Source organism: Rattus norvegicus, chromosome 1, assembly GCF_021556685.1.
Source record: "Rattus norvegicus strain SHRSP/BbbUtx chromosome 1, alternate assembly SHRSP_T2T, whole genome shotgun sequence".
NCBI classification, from domain to species: Eukaryota; Metazoa; Chordata; class Mammalia; order Rodentia; family Muridae; genus Rattus; species Rattus norvegicus.
In genome coordinates this window covers 220,685,539-220,704,488 of record NC_141534.1, presented here as the reverse complement: position 1 = coordinate 220,704,488, position 18,950 = coordinate 220,685,539, and the positions used below count along the sequence as shown (strand labels likewise).

Sequence of the window (18,950 nt, the reverse complement as noted above, 5' to 3'; positions counted from 1 at the left end):
CAAGTGTCCTCAGCCCCAGAAACAAAGGAACTCCTCTTGGGAATGGCAGCACATCTCCCTTCCCTCATTTGTTCCAATCATCATTACAGTCCTCAGGTATAAGAGGATGAAATATTTCAGGTGAGGCAGCAGACAGCCAGAAGCACTGATCCTCAATGAGAGCTTACATTTTTATTTCAATTTTATTCTTTTTGGTCCCTTCTGGCCTTGTACTGGAACCTTTTTAGCTTGTAAAATAAAAAAAAAAAAGTCTTGTGGCTCATTATCTAGCTCATACCCGTGTAAATAACACCATAGTCTTTTTCTAAATCCTTTAGCTCATCACCATTTACTGTTTGTACAATACAGACCAATAACCAAATAACCCAGAATTACATTGGAATACTCTCTCCTTGTCTATAGACTTTCACTATATTTTCTCTTTAATTTGACCCCATACTCTGAGATCTAAAGTTCCCTTTTCAGAAAACCAAGGACTATGTTGTTATTAAATCCCAACATTCTTGTAGCTTGGCTTGAAACATTGTAGCATTCTTTTTTCTTTAAAAAAAAAAGATGTTAAAAAATGATGTATCTACCCTATATGATGTTGATTTCCCTATTTTTAGCCCCATGTTAATCCCTGCTTACCTCCTCCTGCAGGATTCCTTGTGTCCTCTGGTAGCTTTTCACTCAGGTCCTGTTCAAGTATCACTTAATCGACTTTTTAGCCAACCTTTGTAAATCTTGTCTGTGGACCCAGGATCTGAGGACATGAAAAAATAGAGCACCTACAGTCTACATTGGTTTTTTTGTTTTGTTTTGTTTTGTTTTGTTTTGTTTTGTTTTTTTGGTCTCCATCTTTATTAACTTGGGTATTTCTTATTTGCATTACAATTGTTATTCCCTTTCCCGGTTTCCAGGCCAACATCCCCCTAACCCCTCCCCTTCCCCTCTATACAGGTGGTCCCCTCCCCATCCTCCCCCATTACCACCCTCCCCCCAACAATCCCGTTCACTGGAGGTTCAGTCTTCGCAGGACCAAGGGCTTCCCCTTCCTACAGTCTACACTTTTTTTTTGTTAGATCTAATTTTTTTTTATTAACTTGAGTATTTCTTATTTACATTTCGAGTGTTATTCCCTTTCCCGGTTTCCGGGCAAACATCCCCCTAATCCCTCCCCATCCCCTCCTTTATGGGTGTTCCCCTCCCCATCCTCCCCCCATTGCCGCCCTCCCCCCAACAATCTAGTTCACTGGGGGTTCAGTCTTAGCAGGACCCAGGGCTTCCCCTTCCACTGGTGCTCTTACTAGGATATTCACTGCTACCTATGAGGTCAGAGTCCAGGGTCAGTCCATGTATAGTCTTTAGGTAGTGGCTTAGTCCCTGGAAGCTCTGGTTGCTTGGCATTGTTGTACATATGGGGTCTCGAGCCCCTTCCAGCTCTTCCAGTTCTTTCTCTGATTCCTTCAACGGGGGTCCTATTCTCAGTTCAGTGGTTTGCTGCTGGCATTCGCCTCTGTATTTGCTGTATTCTGGCTGTGTCTCTCAGGAGCGATCTACATCCGGCTCCTGTCGGTCTGCACTTCTTTGCTTCATCCATCTTGTCTAATTGGATGGCTGTATATGTATGGGCCACATGTGGGGCAGGCTCTGAATGGGTGTTCCTTCAGTCTCTGTTTTAATCTTTGCCTCTCTCTTCCCTGCCAAGGGTATTCTTGTTCCCCTTTTAAAGAAGGAGTGAAGCATTCACATTTTGATCATCCGTCTTGAGTTTCATTTGTTCTAGGCATCTAGGGTAATTCAAGCATTTGGGCTAATAGCCACTTATCAATGAGTGCATACCATGTATGTCTTTCTGTGATTGGGTTAGCTCACTCAGGATGATATTTTCCAGTTCCAACCATTTGCCTACGAATTTCATAAAGTCATTGTTTTTGATAGCTGAGTAATATTCCATTGTGTAGATGTACCACATTTTCTGTATCCATTCCTCTGTTGAAGGGCATCTGGGTTCTTTCCAGCTTCTGGCTATTATAAATAAGGCTGCGATGAACATAGTGGAGCACGTGTCTTTTTTATATGTTGGGGTATCTTTTGGGTATATGCCCAAGAGAGGTATAGCTGGATCCTCAGGCAGTTCAATGTCCAATTTTCTGAGGAACCTCCAGACTGATTTCCAGAATGGTTTTACCAGTGTGCAATCCCACGAACAATGGAGGAGTGTTCCTCTTTCTCCACATCCTCGCCAGCATCTGCTGTTGCCTGAGTCTTTGATCTTAGCCATTCTCACTGGTGTGAGGTGAAATCTCAGGGTTGTTTTGATTTGCATTTCCCTTATGACTAAAGATGTTGAACATTTCTTTAGGTGTTTCTCAGCCATTCGGCATTCCTCAGCTGTGAATTCTTTGTTTAGCTCTGAACCCCATTTTTTAATAGGGTTATTTGTCTCCCTGTGGTCTAACTTCTTGAGTTCTTTGTATATTTTGGATAAAAGACCTCTATCTGTTGTAGGATTGGTAAAGATCTTTTCCCAATCTGTTGGTTGCCATTTTGTCCTAACCACAGTGTCCTTTGCCTTACAGAAGCTTTGCAGTTTTATGAGATCCCATTTGTCGATTCTTGATCTTAGAGCATAAGCCATTGGGGTTTTGTTCAGGAAATTTTTTCCAGTGCCCATGTGTTCCAGATGCTTCCCTAGTTTTTCTTCTATTAGTTTGAGTGTATCTGGTTTGATGTGGAGGTCCTTGATCCACTTGGACTTAAGCTTTGTACAGGGTGATAAACATGGATCGATCTGCATTCTTCTACATGTTGACCTCCAGTTAACCAGCACCATTTGCTGAAAATGCTATCTTTTTTCCATTTGATGGTTTTGGCTCCTTTGTCAAAAATCAAGTGCCCATAGGTGTGTGGGTTCATTTCTGGGTCTTCAATTCTGTTGCATTGGTCTATCTGTCTGTCTCTGTACCAATACCATGCAGTTTTTATCACTATTGCTCTGTAATACTACTTGAGTTCAGGGATAGTGATTCCCCCTGAAGTCCTTTTATTGTTGAGGATAGTTTTAGCTATCCTGGGTTTTTTGTTATTCCAGATGAATTTGCAAATTGTTCTGTCTAACTCTTTGAAGAATTGGATTGGTATTTTGATGGGGATTGCATTGAATCTGTAGATCGCTTTTGGTAGAATGGCCATTTTTTACAGTCTACATTTTTAAAGGGACATTTGATTCTATATTTTTTCCACCCATAATATTGTTTCATAATAAGAGTCTACAATGTAAAGGGGCTATTTGATACATTTTCAGCCATGATAAGAAACCCCAGAAGCATTTATGGAAGACAATCTGTTTGATGCAAATCAGTTATGCAAGTGAGATGCTAAAGTCATTTCAAGGTTCCCCTGAATTCCGTTCCTACTACAATTGTAACATTAGTGTCTAGAAACTTTATAGCTCTTAACTTCATAAATATAAATCTTGAATTACTTCTTGGGTTGTTTTCTCTGTAGTCTCACTAAGGTACTAAGATAATATCCCTATAATATCCCTCATGTTATAGCATTCTAAAATTATCTTAAATTTATGTATAGACATAATGACTGGGCAATAACAATTGTGGTCTTTGTTTCCAGTTTAGCCTATCAGGAAGTTTTTCAATAATACTACAGAAGAGGCCTTCAAATCATATGGTAAGTCACAAGACTTAGAGCAGCTCCAGAAAGTTTTGTCAGTGAAAGAATGAAATTTTTAAAGAATAAATAATAATTTTTAAGAAAAGTCAGTGAGGAATTAGCATAAACTCTGAGTCATTAGATATTTTCCCAGAAGCCACTGGGCAGGGAGAATTTAAAGTATGAGAAGCCTAACATTGCCTAAAGAAAGATAATGTAATTGTGTCATCTCAGACAATGAAAATACAGAAACAGTATTGCCATATATAAATATTCAAACAAGTTTCATGATGATAAAAACCACTATTTCTTCTTTAATAACAATAATTTGCTATAATTCTTAGAATAAAGATCACTGCCAAGTAGGGCTACCTTGTCTGGCTGCAGTGAGAAAGGAAGACCACAATTTCTTAAGACTTTATAAACCCTAAACTTCAAACTGTAAGAAACAAGGACCAGAGATATGGCTCACTTTCTGTTCAAGCTGAAGGACCTGAATTCAGATCCCCACATCTGTGGTGTATTGTCTTGATTACTAATTGATGTAAAAGGATCTAGCCTACTGTGGGTGGCGTCATGCCTAGGCAAGTATATCTGAGCTGTATAAGAAAACTAGCTGACAGCTGAGGAATGTCGAATGACTAAGAAGCACCTAAAGAAATGTTCAACATCTTTAGTCATAAGGGAAATGCAAATCAAAACAATCCTGAGTTTCCACCTCACACCAGTCAGAATGGCTAAGATCAAAAACTCCGGCAACAGCAAATGCTGTCGAGGATGTGGAGAAAGAGGAACACTCCTCCATTGTTCGTGGGATTGCACACTGGTACAGCCATTCTGGAAATCAGTCTGGAGGTTCCTCAGAAAATTGGACATTGCACTACCTGAGGACCCAGCTATACCTCTCTTGGGCATATACCCAAAAGATGCCCCAACATATAACAAAGACACATGCTCCACTATGTTCATAGCAGCCTTATTTATAATAGCCAGAAGCTGGAAAGAACCCAGATGCCCTTCAACAGAGGAATGGATACAGAAAATGTGGTACATCTACACAATGGAATATTACTCAGCTATCAAAAGCAATGACTTTATGAAATTCATAGGCAAATGGATGGAACTGGGAAATATCAACCTGAGTGAGGTAACCCAATTACAGAAAAGCACACATGGTAGCACTCATTGATAACTGGATATCAGCCCAAATGCTCGAATTACCCTAGATGCACAGATCACAAGAAACTCAAGAAGGATGACCAAAATGCAGATGCTTTACTCCTTCTTTAAAAGGGGAACAGGAATACTCTTGGGAGGGGATAGGGAGCAAAGTTTAGAACAGAGGCTGAAGGAATGCCCATTCAGAGCCTGCCCCACATGTGGCCCATACATATACAGCCACCAAACTAGATAAGATGGATGAAGCAAAGAAGTGCAGGCTGACAGGAACCAGATGTAGATCTCTCCTGAGAGACACAGCCAGAATCTGGCAATTACATAAGCGAATGCCAGCAGCAAACCACTGAACTGAGAACGGGGCCCCTGTTGAAGGAATCAGAGAAAGAACTGGAAGAGCTTGAAGGGGCTCGAGACCCCAAAAGTACAACAATGCCAAGCAACCAGAGCTTCCAGGGACTAAGCCACTACCCAAAGACTATACATGGACTGACCCTGGACTCTGACCCCATAGGTAGCAATGAATATCCTAGTAAGAGCACCAGTGGAAGGGGAAGCCCTTGGTCCTGCCAAGGCTGGACCCCCAGTAAACGGGATTCTTGAGAGGAGGGCAGTAATGGGGGGGGAGGGTGGGAAGGGGAACACTCATATAGAAGGGAAAGGGGAGAGGTTAGGGGGATGTTGGCCTGGAAACTGGGAAAGGGAATAATATCTGGAATGTAAATAAGAAATACCCAATTTAATAAAGATGTAAAAAAAAAAGAAAAGAAAAGAAAGAAAGCTAGCTGAGCAAGCCAGAGGGAGCAAGCCAGTAAGCAGTGTTCCTCCATGGTTCCTGCCTCAATGTTTCTGCTTTGAGTTCCTATCTCTAGTTTCCTCTATAATGGACTGTAAGATGATATAAACCCTTTCTTTCCCTAAATTGCTTTTGGTCATGGTGTTTATCACAGCAACAGAAAGCAAACTGAAACAGTCAGTAACAGTGTAAATGTGTACTATGCCAACAAATTCATTCAACAGGACATCAGAGTTGTTATATAAAGTAGTGAGTCAAGAGGGGAAAAGACACAAAGAGCTTTGAGATTAGAGAGTCAGACTATGTGCTTCATCCGCAGACATCAGAAACATAAGACACCCTACAACATCCAAAGAAGTCTAGATCCATCCAAAAGATCTAGAATAAATCAGTAATATCATTTATCAGTGTTACAGAATATAAGTTGTCTGTAAGGAAAAAATCAACTGGGTGTCTACTAAGGGAATTCATTGTTTTGAATCCTGAACCCTTCAAATAAAGCTGCTATGAATACTGTACCAATAAGCCTTGATACATACATATTCCTTGTTCCTCTTATACATGGATGCTTATCTTTTTCTAAAGAAACTACCCAACTGTTTCCCAAAGTACTATTGCCTATTACATTTCTGTATCACCCCCACCTCCACCAGACTAGAAGTCAAGCAAGTGTTCTTATCTGTTGAATTCAGATAACTTTGCCCAGCAAAACTTGTTCTCTAAACACCCCTTCTCCAAGTGGCCTTACAATACAGTTGCTGATTAAAGCTCCTTTTAAAAAAATGTTGACCCTGGAGCCATAACTTTTCCATGTAACTAAAGCTTCAGCAAGTGTTTCAACTTCTGCTTACAAAGAACCATACAATAATGTTGGGCTTTTACAGCATAAAAATAATGAATGTTTTCATTTGGTTGTCTTTTCTTTAGTCTTGTGATATTTTTGTTTATGATTCAGAACTTTCACACACATATACAATATATTTGCATCATACCTGCTCTCTCTGACTCCTCCTGGGACACTCTTCTCAATCCCTCTCCCTCCCAAATTCATGTTGTTAGTTTGTTTGTTTGTTTGTTGTTGTTTATCCTGAATCCAATTAGTGCTGACCATATGTATATAGGTGTGTACAACCTGCCAGAGGTCACATCCCCAAAGGAAAGTGACTCTCATTCTCTCAGCATCCTCCTCAGATAGGGGTAAAGCCTTGGGATCCCTACTCCAAGTTTTGGAGTTCTGACTGGCTTGATCTACTGGCAACCACAGAAGCTATTAGTTGGTAAACACAACATCCATGTCACATCTAGAAGGCAACAGTTCTCATCTCTCCTTATCCTCTAACTCCTACATTCTTTCTGTCCTCTTTTTCAAGATGTCTCCTATGTGCCCTAAGTAGGAAGAAATTGATAGAGGCAACCCATCAATGGCTGAGAACTCAGAGTCATTTATTCTCAACATTTTTACCACGTTTGAGTCTCTGCATTAACAACTACTGACTACAAAAAGCTTCTCTAACCAAGGTTGCAATCAGCACTAATCTATGTGTATAAACATAAATACTTAAAGGGCAACTTGCCAACGTAACTATTTAATAAAAGAAAACACCAATAGATTCTTCTCTACGGTCAATGATATCCCCAGCTGTGAGCTTCAGATGAGGTTTACAATACCAGACATGAAATCTATCATTAGGAGCAGCTCTCTGCTCCCAGACCCGGTGAGAGAGAGACCCAACCGCCTGGTCAGGTGGGCACTCCTGAGGCTGCAGAGCGGAAGAGACCACCAACACTGCTCAACCCTGCCCACATCCCTGGCCCAAGAGGAAACTGTATAAGGCCTCTGGGCTCCCGTGGGGGAGGGCCCAGGAGCGGCAGGACACCTGCCAGAGACACCGCAGGACCCTGAAGGAAACAGACCGGATAAACAGTTCTCTGCACCCAAATCCCGTGGGAGGGAGAGCTAAACCTTCAGAGAGGCAGACAAGCCTGGGAAACCAGAAGAGACTGCTCCCTGCACACACATCTCGGACGCCAGAGGAAAAAGCCACAGACCATCTGGAACCCTGGTGCACTGAAGCTCCAGGAAGGGGCGGCACAGGTCTTCTTGGTTGCTGCCGCTGCAGAGAGCCCCTGGGCAGCACCCCACGAGCGAACCTGAGCCTCGGGACCACAGGTAAGACCAAATTTTCTGCTGCAAGAAAGCTGCCTGGTGAACTCAAGACACAGGCCCACAGGAACAGCTGAAGACCTGTAGAGAGGAGAAACTACACACCCGAAAGCAGAACACTCTGTCCCCATAACTGACTGAAAGAGAGGAAAACAGGTCTACAGCACTCCTGACACACAGGCTTATAGGACAGTCTAGCCACTGTCAGAAATAGCAGAACAAAGTAACACTAGAGATAATCTGATGGCGAGAGGCAAGCGCAGGAATCCAAGCAACAGAAACCAAGACTACATGCCATCATCGGAGCCCAATTCTCCCACCAAAACAAACATGGAATATCCAAACACACCAGAAAAGCAAGATCTAGTTTCAAAATCATATTTGATCATGATGCTGGAGGACTTCAAGAAAGACATGAACACACTTAGGGAAGCACAGGAAAACATTAATAAACAAGTAAAAGCCTACAGAGAGGAATCGCAAAAATCCCTGAAAGAATTCCAGGAAAACACAATCAAACAGTTGAAGGAATTAAAAATGGAAATAGAAGCAATCAAGAAAGAACACATGGAAACAACCCTGGATATAGAACACCAAAAGAAGAGACAAGGAGCTGTAGATACAAGCTTCACCAACAGAATACAAGAGATGGAAGAGAGAATCTCAGGAGCAGAAGATTCCATAGAAATCATTGACTCAACTGTCAAAGATAATGTAAAGCGGAAAAAGCTACTGGTCCAAAACATACAGGAAATCCAGGACTCAATGAGAAGATCAAACCTAAGGATAATAGGTATAGAAGAGAGTGAAGACTCCCAGCTCAAAGGACCAGTAAATATCTTCAACAAAATCATAGAAGAAAACTTCCCTAACCTAAAAAAAGAGATACCCATAGACATACAAGAAGCCTACAGAACTCCAAACAGATTGGACCAGAAAAGAAACACCTCCCGTCACATAATTGTCAAAACACCAAACGCACAAAATAAAGAAAGAATATTAAAAGCAGTAAGGGAAAAAGGTCAAGTAACATACAAAGGGAGACCTATCAGAATCACACCAGACTTCTCGCCAGAAACTATGAAGGCCAGAAGATCCTGGACTGATGTCATACAGACCCTAAGAGAACACAAATGCCAGCCCAGGTTACTGTATCCAGCAAAACTCTCAATTAACATTGATGGAGAAACCAAGATATTCCATGACAAAACCAAATTTACACAATATCTTTCTACAAATCCAGCACTACAAAGGATAATAAATGGTAAAGCCCAACATAAGGAGGCAAGCTATACCCTAGAAGAAGCAAGAAACTAATCGTCTTGGCAACAAAACAAAGAGAATGAAAGCACACAAACATAACCTCACATCCAAATATGAATATAACGGGAAGCAATAATCACTATTCCTTAATATCTCTCAATATCAATGGCCTCAACTCCCCAATAAAAAGACATAGATTAACAAACTGGATACGCAACGAGGACCCTGCATTCTGCTGCCTACAGGAAACACACCTCAGAGACAAAGACAGACACTACCTCAGAGTGAAAGGCTGGAAAACAACTTTCCAAGCAAATGGTCAGAAGAAGCAAGCTGGAGTAGCCATTCTAATATCAAATAAAATCAATTTCCAACTAAAAGTCATCAAAAAAGATAAGGAAGGACACTTCATATTCATCAAAGGAAAAATCAACCAAGATGAATGAACTCTCAATCCTAAATATCTATGCCCCAAATACAAGGGCACCTACATACGTAAAAGAAACCTTACTAAAGCTCAGAACACACATTGCACCTCACACAATAATAGTGGGAGATTTCAACACCCCACTCTCATCAATGGACAGATCATGGAAACAGAAATTAAACAGTGATGTAGACAGACTAAGAGAAGTCATGAGCCAAATGGACTTAACGGATATTTATAGAACATTCTATCCTAAAGCAAAAGGATATACCTTCTTCTCAGCTCCTCATGGTACTTTCTCCAAAATTGACCATATAATTGGTCAAAAAACGGGCCTCAAGAGGTACAGAAAGATAGAAATAATCCCATGCGTGCTATCGGACCACCACGGCCTAAAACTGGTCTTCAATAACAATAAGGGAAGAATGCCCACATATACGTGGAAATTGAACAATGCTCTACTCAATGATAACCTGGTCAAGGAAGAAATAAAGAAAGAAATTAAAAACTTTTTAGAATTTAATGAAAATGAAGATACAACATACTCAAACTTATGGGACACAATGAAAGCTGTGCTAAGAGGAAAACTCATAGCGCTGAGTGCCTGCAGAAAGAAACAGGAAAGAGCATATGTCAGCAGCTTGACAGCACACCTAAAAGCTCTAGAACAAAAAGAAGCAAATACACCCAGGAGGAGTAGAAGGCAGGAAATAATCAAACTCAGAGCTGAAATCAACCAAGTAGAAACAAAAAGGACCATAGAAAGAATCAACAGAACCAAAAGTTGGTTCTTTGAGAAAATCAACAAGATAGATAAACCCTTAGCCAGACTAACGAGAGGACACAGAGAGTGTGTCCAAATTAATAAAATCAGAAATGAAAAGGGAGACATAACTACAGATTCGGAGGAAATTCAAAAAATCATCAGATCTTACTATAAAAACCTATATTCAATAAAATTTGAAAATCTTCAGGAAATGGACAATTTCCTAGACAGATAACAGGTATCGAGGTAAAATCAGGAACAGATAAACCAGTTAAACAACCCCATAACTCCTAAGGAAATAGAAGCAGTCATTAAAGGTCTCCCAACCAAAAAGAGCCCAGGTCCAGACGGGTTTAGTGCAGAATTCTATCAAACCTTCATAGAAGACCTCATACCAATATTATCCAAACTATTCCACAAAATTGAAAGAGATGGAGCCCTACCGAATTCCTTCTACGAAGCCACAATTACTCTTATACCTAAACCACACAAAGACACAACAAAGAAAGAGAACTTCAGACCAATTTCCCTTATGAATATCGACGCAAAAATACTCAATAAAATTCTGGCAAACCGAATTCAAGTGCACATCAAAACAATCATCCACCATGATCAAGTAGGCTTCATCCCAGGCATGCAGGGATGGTTTAATATACGGAAAACCATCAACGTGATCCATCATATAAACAAACTGAAAGAACAGAACCACATGATCATTTCATTAGATGCTGAGAAGGCATTTGACAAAATTCAACACCCCTTCATGATAAAAGTCCTGGAAAGAATAGGAATTCAAGGCCCATACCTAAACATAGTAAAAGCCATATACAGCAAACCAGTTGCTAACATTAAACTAAATGGAGAGAAACTTGAAGCAATCCCACTAAAATCAGGTACTAGACAAGGCTGCCCACTCTCTCCCTACTTATTCAATATAGTTCTTGAAGTTCTAGCCAGAGCAATCAGACAACAAAAGGAGATCAAAGGGATACAGATCGGAAAAGAAGAGGTCAAAATATCACTATTTGCAGATGACATGATAGTATATCTAAGTGATCCCAAAAGTTCCACCAGAGAACTACTAAAGCTGATAAACAACTTCAGCAACGTGGCTGGGTATAAAATTAACTCAAATAAATCAGTTGCCTTCCTCTATACAAAAGAGAAACAAGCCGAGAAAGAAATTAGGGAAACGACACCCTTCATAATAGACCCAAATAATATAAAGTACCTCGGTGTGACTTTAACCAAGCAAGTAAAAGATCTGTACAATAAGAACTTCAAGACACTGAGGAAAGAAATTGAAGAAGACCTCAGAAGATGGAAAGATCTCCCATGCTCATGGATTGGCAGGATTAATATGGTAAAAATGGCCATTTTACCAAAAGCAATCTACAGATTCAATGCAATCCCCATCAAAATACCAATCCAATTCTTCAAAGAGTTAGACAGAACAATTTGCAAATTCATCTGGAATAACAAAAAACCCAGGATAGCTAAAGCTATCCTCAACAATAAAAGGACTTCAGGGGGAATCACTATCCCTGAACTCAAGCAGTATTACAGAGCAATAGTGATAAAAACTGCATGGTATTGGTACAGAGACAGACAGATAGACCAATGGAATAGAATTGAAGACCCAGAAATGAACCCACACACCTATGGTCACTTGATTTTTGACAAAGGAGCCAAAACCATCCAATGGAAAAAAGATGGCATTTTCAGCAAATGGTGCTGGTTCAACTGGAGGGCAACATGTAGAAGAATGCAGATCGATCCATCCTTATCACCCTGTACAAAGCTTAAGTCCAAGTGGATCAAGGACCTCCACATCAAACCAGACACACTCAAACTAATAGAAGAAAAACTAGGGAAGCATCTGGAACACATGGGCACTGGAAAAAATTTCCTGAACAAAACACCAATGGCTTATGCTCTAAGATCAAGAATCGACAAATGGGATCTCATAAAACTGCAAAGCTTCTGTAAGGCAAAGGACACTGTGGTTAGGACAAAACGGCAACCAACAGATTGGGAAAAGATCTTTACCAATCCTACAACAGATAGAGGCCTTATTTCCAAAATATACAAAGAACTCAAGAAGTTAGACCGCAGGGAAACAAATAACCCTATTAAAAAATGGGGTTCAGAGCTAAACAAAGAATTCACAGCTGAGGAATGCCGAATGGCTGAGAAACACCTAAAGAAATGTTCAACATCTTTAGTCATAAGGGAAATGCAAATCAAAACAACCCTGAGATTTCACCTCACACCAGTGCGATTGGCTAAGATCAAAAACTCAGGTGACAGCAGATGCTGGCGAGGATGTGGAGAAAGAGGAACACTCCTCCATTGTTGGTGGGATTCAGACTGGTAAAACCATTCTGGAAATCAGTCTGGAGGTTCCTCAGAAAATTGGACATTGAACTGCCTGAGGATCCAGCTATACCTCTCTTGGGCATATACCCAAAAGATGCCTCAACATATAAAAGAGACACGTGCTCCACTATGTTCATCGCAGCCTTATTTATAATAGCCAGAAAATGGAAAGAACCCAGATGCCCTTCAACAGAGGAATGGATACAGAAAATGTGGTACATCTACACAATGGAATATTACTCAGCTATCAAAAACAACGAGTTTATGAAATTCGTAGGCAAATGGTTGGAACTGGAAAATATCATCCTGAGTGAGCTAACCCAATCACAGAAAGACATACATGGTATGCACTCATTGATAAGTGGCTATTAGCCCAAATGCTTGAATTACCCTAGATCCCTAGAACAAACGAAACTCAAGACGGATGATCAAAATGTGAATGCTTCACTCCTTCTTTAAATGAGGAAAAAGAATACCCTTGGCAGGGAAGGGAGAGGCAAAGATTAAAACAGAGACTGAAGGAACACCCATTCAGAGCCTGCCCCACATGTGGCCCATACATATACAGCCACCCAATTAGACAAGATGGATGAAGCAAAGAAGTGCAGACCGACAGGAGCCGGATGTAGATCGCTCCTGAGAGACACAGCCAGAATACAGCAAATATAGAGGCGAATGCCAGCAGCAAACCACTGAACTGAGAATAGGTCCCCTATTGAAGGAATCAGAGAAAGAACTGGAAGAGCTTGAAGGGGCTCGAGACCCCAAAAGTACAAAAATGCCAAGCAACCAGAGCTTCCAGGGACTAAGCCACTACCTAAAGACTATACATGGACTGACCCTGGACTCTGACCCCATAGGTAGCAATGAATATCCTAGTAAGAGCACCAGTGGAAGGGGAAGCCCTGGGTCCTGCTAAGACTGAACCCACAGTGAACTAGTCTATGGGGGGAGGGCGGCAATGGGGGGAGGGTTGGGAGGGGAACACCCATAAGGAAGGGGAGGGGGGAGGGGGATGTTTGCCCGGAAACCGGGAAAGGGAATAACACTCGAAATGTATATAAGAAATACTCAAGTTAATAAAAAAAAAAAAAAAAAAAAAAAAACCAAACTGAAAGGACAGAACCACATGATCATTTCATTAGATGCTGAGAAAGCATTTGACAAAATTCAACACCCCTTCATGATAAAAGTCCTGGAAAGAATAGGAATTCAAGGCCCATACCTAAACATAGTAAAAGCCATATACAGCAAACCAGTTGCTAACATTAAACTAAATGGAGAGAAACTTGAAGCAATCCCACTAAAATCAGGTACTAGACAAGGCTGCCCACTCTCTCCCTACTTATTCAATATAGTTCTTGAAGTTCTAGCCAGAGCAATCAGACAACAAAAGGAGATCAAAGGGATACAGATCGGAAAAGAAGAGGTCAAAATATCACTATTTGCAGATGACATGATAGTATATCTAAGTGATCCCAAAAGTTCCACCAGAGAACTACTAAAGCTGATAAACAACTTCAGCAACGTGGCTGGGTATAAAATTAACTCAAATAAATCAGTAGCCTTCCTCTATACAAAAGAGAAACAAGCCGAGAAAGAAATTAGGGAAACGACACCCTTCATAATAGACCCAAATAATATAAAGTACCTCGGTGTGACTTTAACCAAGCAAGTAAAAGATCTGTACAATAAGAACTTCAAGACACTGAGGAAAGAAATTGAAGAAGACCTCAGAAGATGGAAAGATCTCCCATGCTCATGGATTGGCAGGATTAATATGGTAAAAATGGCCATTTTACCAAAAGCAATCTACAGATTCAATGCAATCCCCATCAAAATACCAATCCAATTCTTCAAAGAGTTAGACAGAACAATTTGCAAATTCATCTGGAATAACAAAAAACCCAGGATAGCTAAAGCTATCCTCAACAATAAAAGGACTTCAGGGGGAATCACTATCCCTGAACTCAAGCAGTATTACAGAGCAATAGTGATAAAAACTGCATGGTATTGGTACAGAGACAGACAGATAGACCAATGGAATAGAATTGAAGACCCAGAAATGAACCCACACACCTATGGTCACTTGATCTTTGACAAAGGAGCCAAAACCATCCAATGGAAAAAAGATAGCATTTTCAGCAAATGGTGCTGGTTCAACTGGAGGGCAACATGTAGAAGAATGCAGATCGATCCATGCTTATCACCCTGTACAAAGCTTAAGTCCAAGTGGATCAAGGACCTCCACATCAAACCAGACACACTCAAACTAATAGAAGAAAAACTAGGGAAGCATCTGGAACACATGGGCACTGGAAAAAATTTCCTGAACAAAACACCAATGGCTCATGCTCTAAGATCAAGAATCGACAAATGGGATCTCATAAAACTGCAAAGCTTCTGTAAGGCAAAGGACACTGTGGTTAGGACAAAACGGCAACCAACAGATTGGGAAAAGATCTTTACCAATCCTACAACAGATAGAGGCCTTATATCCAAAATATACAAAGAACTCAAGAAGTTAGACCGCAGGGAAACAAATAACCCTATTAAAAAATGGGGTTCAGAGCTAAACAAAGAATTCACAGCTGAGGAATGCCGAATGGCTGAGAAACACCTAAAGAAATGTTCAACATCTTTAGTCATAAGGGAAATGCAAATCAAAACAACCCTGAGATTTCACCTCACACCAGTGCGATTGGCTAAGATCAAAAACTCAGGTGACAGCAGATGCTGGCGAGGATGTGGAGAAAGAGGAACACTCCTCCATTGTTGGTGGGATTGCAGACTGGTAAAACCATTCTGGAAATCAGTCTGGAGGTTCCTCAGAAAATTGGACATTGAACTGCCTGAGGATCCAGCTATACCTCTCTTGGGCATATACCCAAAAGATGCCTCAACATATAAAAGAGACACGTGCTCCACTATGTTCATCGCAGCCTTATTTATAATAGCCAGAAAATGGAAAGAACCCAGATGCCCTTCAACAGAGGAATGGATACAGAAAATGTGGTACATCTACACAATGGAATATTACTCAGCTATCAAAAACAACGAGTTTATGAAATTCGTAGGCAAATGGTTGGAACTGGAAAATATCATCCTGAGTGAGCTAACCCAATCACAGAAAGACATACATGGTATGCATTCATTGATAAGTGGCTATTAGCCCAAATGCTTGAATTACCCTAGATCCCTAGAACAAACGAAACTCAAGACGGATGATCAAAATGTGAATGCTTCACTCCTTCTTTAAATGAGGAAAAAGAATACCCTTGGCAGGGAAGGGAGAGGCAAAGATTAAAACAGAGACTGAAGGAACACCCATTCAGAGCCTGCCCCACATGTGGCCCATACATATACAGCCACCCAATTAGACAAGATGGATGAAGCAAAGAAGTGCAGACCGACAGGAGCCGGATGTAGATCGCTCCTGAGAGACACAGCCAGAATACAGCAAATATAGAGGCGAATGCCAGCAGCAAACCACTGAACTGAGAATAGGTCCCCTATTGAAGGAATCAGAGAAAGAACTGGAAGAGCTTGAAGGGGCTCGAGACCCCAAAAGTACAAAAATGCCAAGCAACCAGAGCTTCCAGGGACTAAGCCACTACCTAAAGACTATACATGGACTGACCCTGGACTCTGACCCCATAGGTAGCAATGAATATCCTAGTAAGAGCACCAGTGGAAGGGGAAGCCCTGGGTCCTGCTAAGACTGAACCCACAGTGAACTAGTCTATGGGGGGAGGGCGGCAATGGGGGGAGGGTTGGGAGGGGAACACCCATAAGGAAGGGGAGGGGGGAGGGGGATGTTTGCCCGGAAACCGGGAAAGGGAATAACACTCGAAATGTATATAAGAAATACTCAAGTTAATAAAAAAAAAAAAAAAAAACCAAACTGAAAGGACAGAACCACATGATCATTTCATTAGATGCTGAGAAAGCATTTGACAAAATTCAACACCCCTTCATGATAAAAGTCCTGGAAAGAATAGGAATTCAAGGCCCATACCTAAACATAGTAAAAGCCATATACAGCAAACCAGTTGCTAACATTAAACTAAATGGAGAGAAACTTGAAGCAATCCCACTAAAATCAGGTACTAGACAAGGCTGCCCACTCTCTCCCTACTTATTCAATATAGTTCTTGAAGTTCTAGCCAGAGCAATCAGACAACAAAAGGAGATCAAAGGGATACAGATCGGAAAAGAAGAGGTCAAAATATCACTATTTGCAGATGACATGATAGTATATCTAAGTGATCCCAAAAGTTCCACCAGAGAACTACTAAAGCTGATAAACAACTTCAGCAACGTGGCTGGGTATAAAATTAACTCAAATAAATCAGTAGCCTTCCTCTATACAAAAGAGAAACAAGCCGAGAAAGAAATTAGGGAAACGACACCCTTCATAATAGACCCAAATAATATAAAGTACCTCGGTGTGACTTTAACCAAGCAAGTAAAAGATCTGTACAATAAGAACTTCAAGACACTGAGGAAAGAAATTGAAGAAGACCTCAGAAGATGGAAAGATCTCCCATGCTCATGGATTGGCAGGATTAATATGGTAAAAATGGCCATTTTACCAAAAGCAATCTACAGATTCAATGCAATCCCCATCAAAATACCAATCCAATTCTTCAAAGAGTTAGACAGAACAATTTGCAAATTCATCTGGAATAACAAAAAACCCAGGATAGCTAAAGCTATCCTCAACAATAAAAGGACTTCAGGGGGAATCACTATCCCTGAACTCAAGCAGTATTACAGAGCAATAGTGATAAAAACTGCATGGTATTGGTACAGAGACAGACAGATAGACCAATGGAATAGAATTGAAGACCCAGAAATGAACCCACACACCTATGGTCACTTGATCTTTGACAAAGGAGCCAAAACCATCCAATGGAAAAAAGATAGCATTTTCAGCAAATGGTGCTGGTTCAACTGGAGGGCAACATGTAGAAGAATGCAGATCGATCCATGCTTATCACCCTGTACAAAGCTTAAGTCCAAGTGGATCAAGGACCTCCACATCAAACCAGACACACTCAAACTAATAGAAGAAAAACTAGGGAAGCATCTGGAACACATGGGCACTGGAAAAAATTTCCTGAACAAAACACCAATGGCTCATGCTCTAAGATCAAGAATCGACAAATGGGATCTCATAAAACTGCAAAGCTTCTGTAAGGCAAAGGACACTGTGGTTAGGACAAAACGGCAACCAACAGATTGGGAAAAGATCTTTACCAATCCTACAACAGATAGAGGCCTTATATCCAAAATATACAAAGAACTCAAGAAGTTAGACCGCAGGGAAACAAATAACCCTATTAAAAAATGGGGTTCAGAGCTAAACAAAGAATTCACAGCTGAGGAATGCCGAATGGCTGAGAAACACCTAAAGAAATGTTCAACATCTTTAGTCATAAGGGAAATGCAAATCAAAACAACCCTGAGATTTCACCTCACACCAGTGCGATTGGCTAAGATCAAAAACTCAGGTGACAGCAGATGCTGGCGAGGATGTGGAGAAAGAGGAACACTCCTCCATTGTTGGTGGGATTGCAGACTGGTAAAACCATTCTGGAAATCAGTCTGGAGGTTCCTCAGAAAATTGGACATTGAACTGCCTGAGGATCCAGCTATACCTCTCTTGGGCATATACCCAAAAGATGCCTCAACATATAAAAGAGACACGTGCTCCACTATGTTCATCGCAGCCTTATTTATAATAGCCAGAAAATGGAAAGAACCCAGATGCCCTTCAACAGAGGAATGGATACAGAAAATGTGGTACATCTACACAATGGAATATTACTCAGCTATCAAAAACAACGAGTTTATGAAATTCGTAGGCAAATGGTTGGAACTGGAAAATATCATCCTGAGTGAGCTAACCCAATCACAGAAAGACATACATGGTATGCATTCATTGATAAGTGGCTATTAGCCCAAATGCTTGAATTACCCTAGATCCCTAGAACAAACGAAACTCAAGACGGATGATCAAAATGTGAATGCTTCACTCCTTCTTTAAATGAGGAAAAAGAATACCCTTGGCAGGGAAGGGAGAGGCAAAGATTAAAACAGAGACTGAAGGAACACCCATTCAGAGCCTGCCCCACATGTGGCCCATACATATACAGCCACCCAATTAGACAAGATGGATGAAGCAAAGAAGTGCAGGCCGACAGGAGCCGGATGTAGATCGCTCCTGAGAGACACAGCCAGAATACAGCAAATATAGAGGCGAATGCCAGCAGCAAACCACTGAACTGAGAGTAGGTCCCCTATTGAAGGAATCAGAGAA

At 40.9% G+C, this 18,950-nt stretch overlaps 1 protein-coding gene across 4 annotated transcripts in view; it reads left to right on the top strand.

Annotated features, from left to right (window-relative positions):
- The window catches only part of Ms4a19 (membrane-spanning 4-domains, subfamily A, member 19), a 40,013-nt gene that overhangs the window by 12,951 nt on the left and 8,112 nt on the right, over nucleotides 1-18,950 (top strand). For all 4 annotated transcript variants that reach the window (XM_087608730.1, XM_087608735.1, XM_087608739.1 and 1 more), the window contains exon 4: nucleotides 3,616-3,672. In XM_087608730.1, the coding sequence (XP_087464856.1) occupies nucleotides 3,616-3,672 (57 nt within the window). The remainder of the gene's footprint in view (nucleotides 1-3,615; nucleotides 3,673-18,950) is intronic.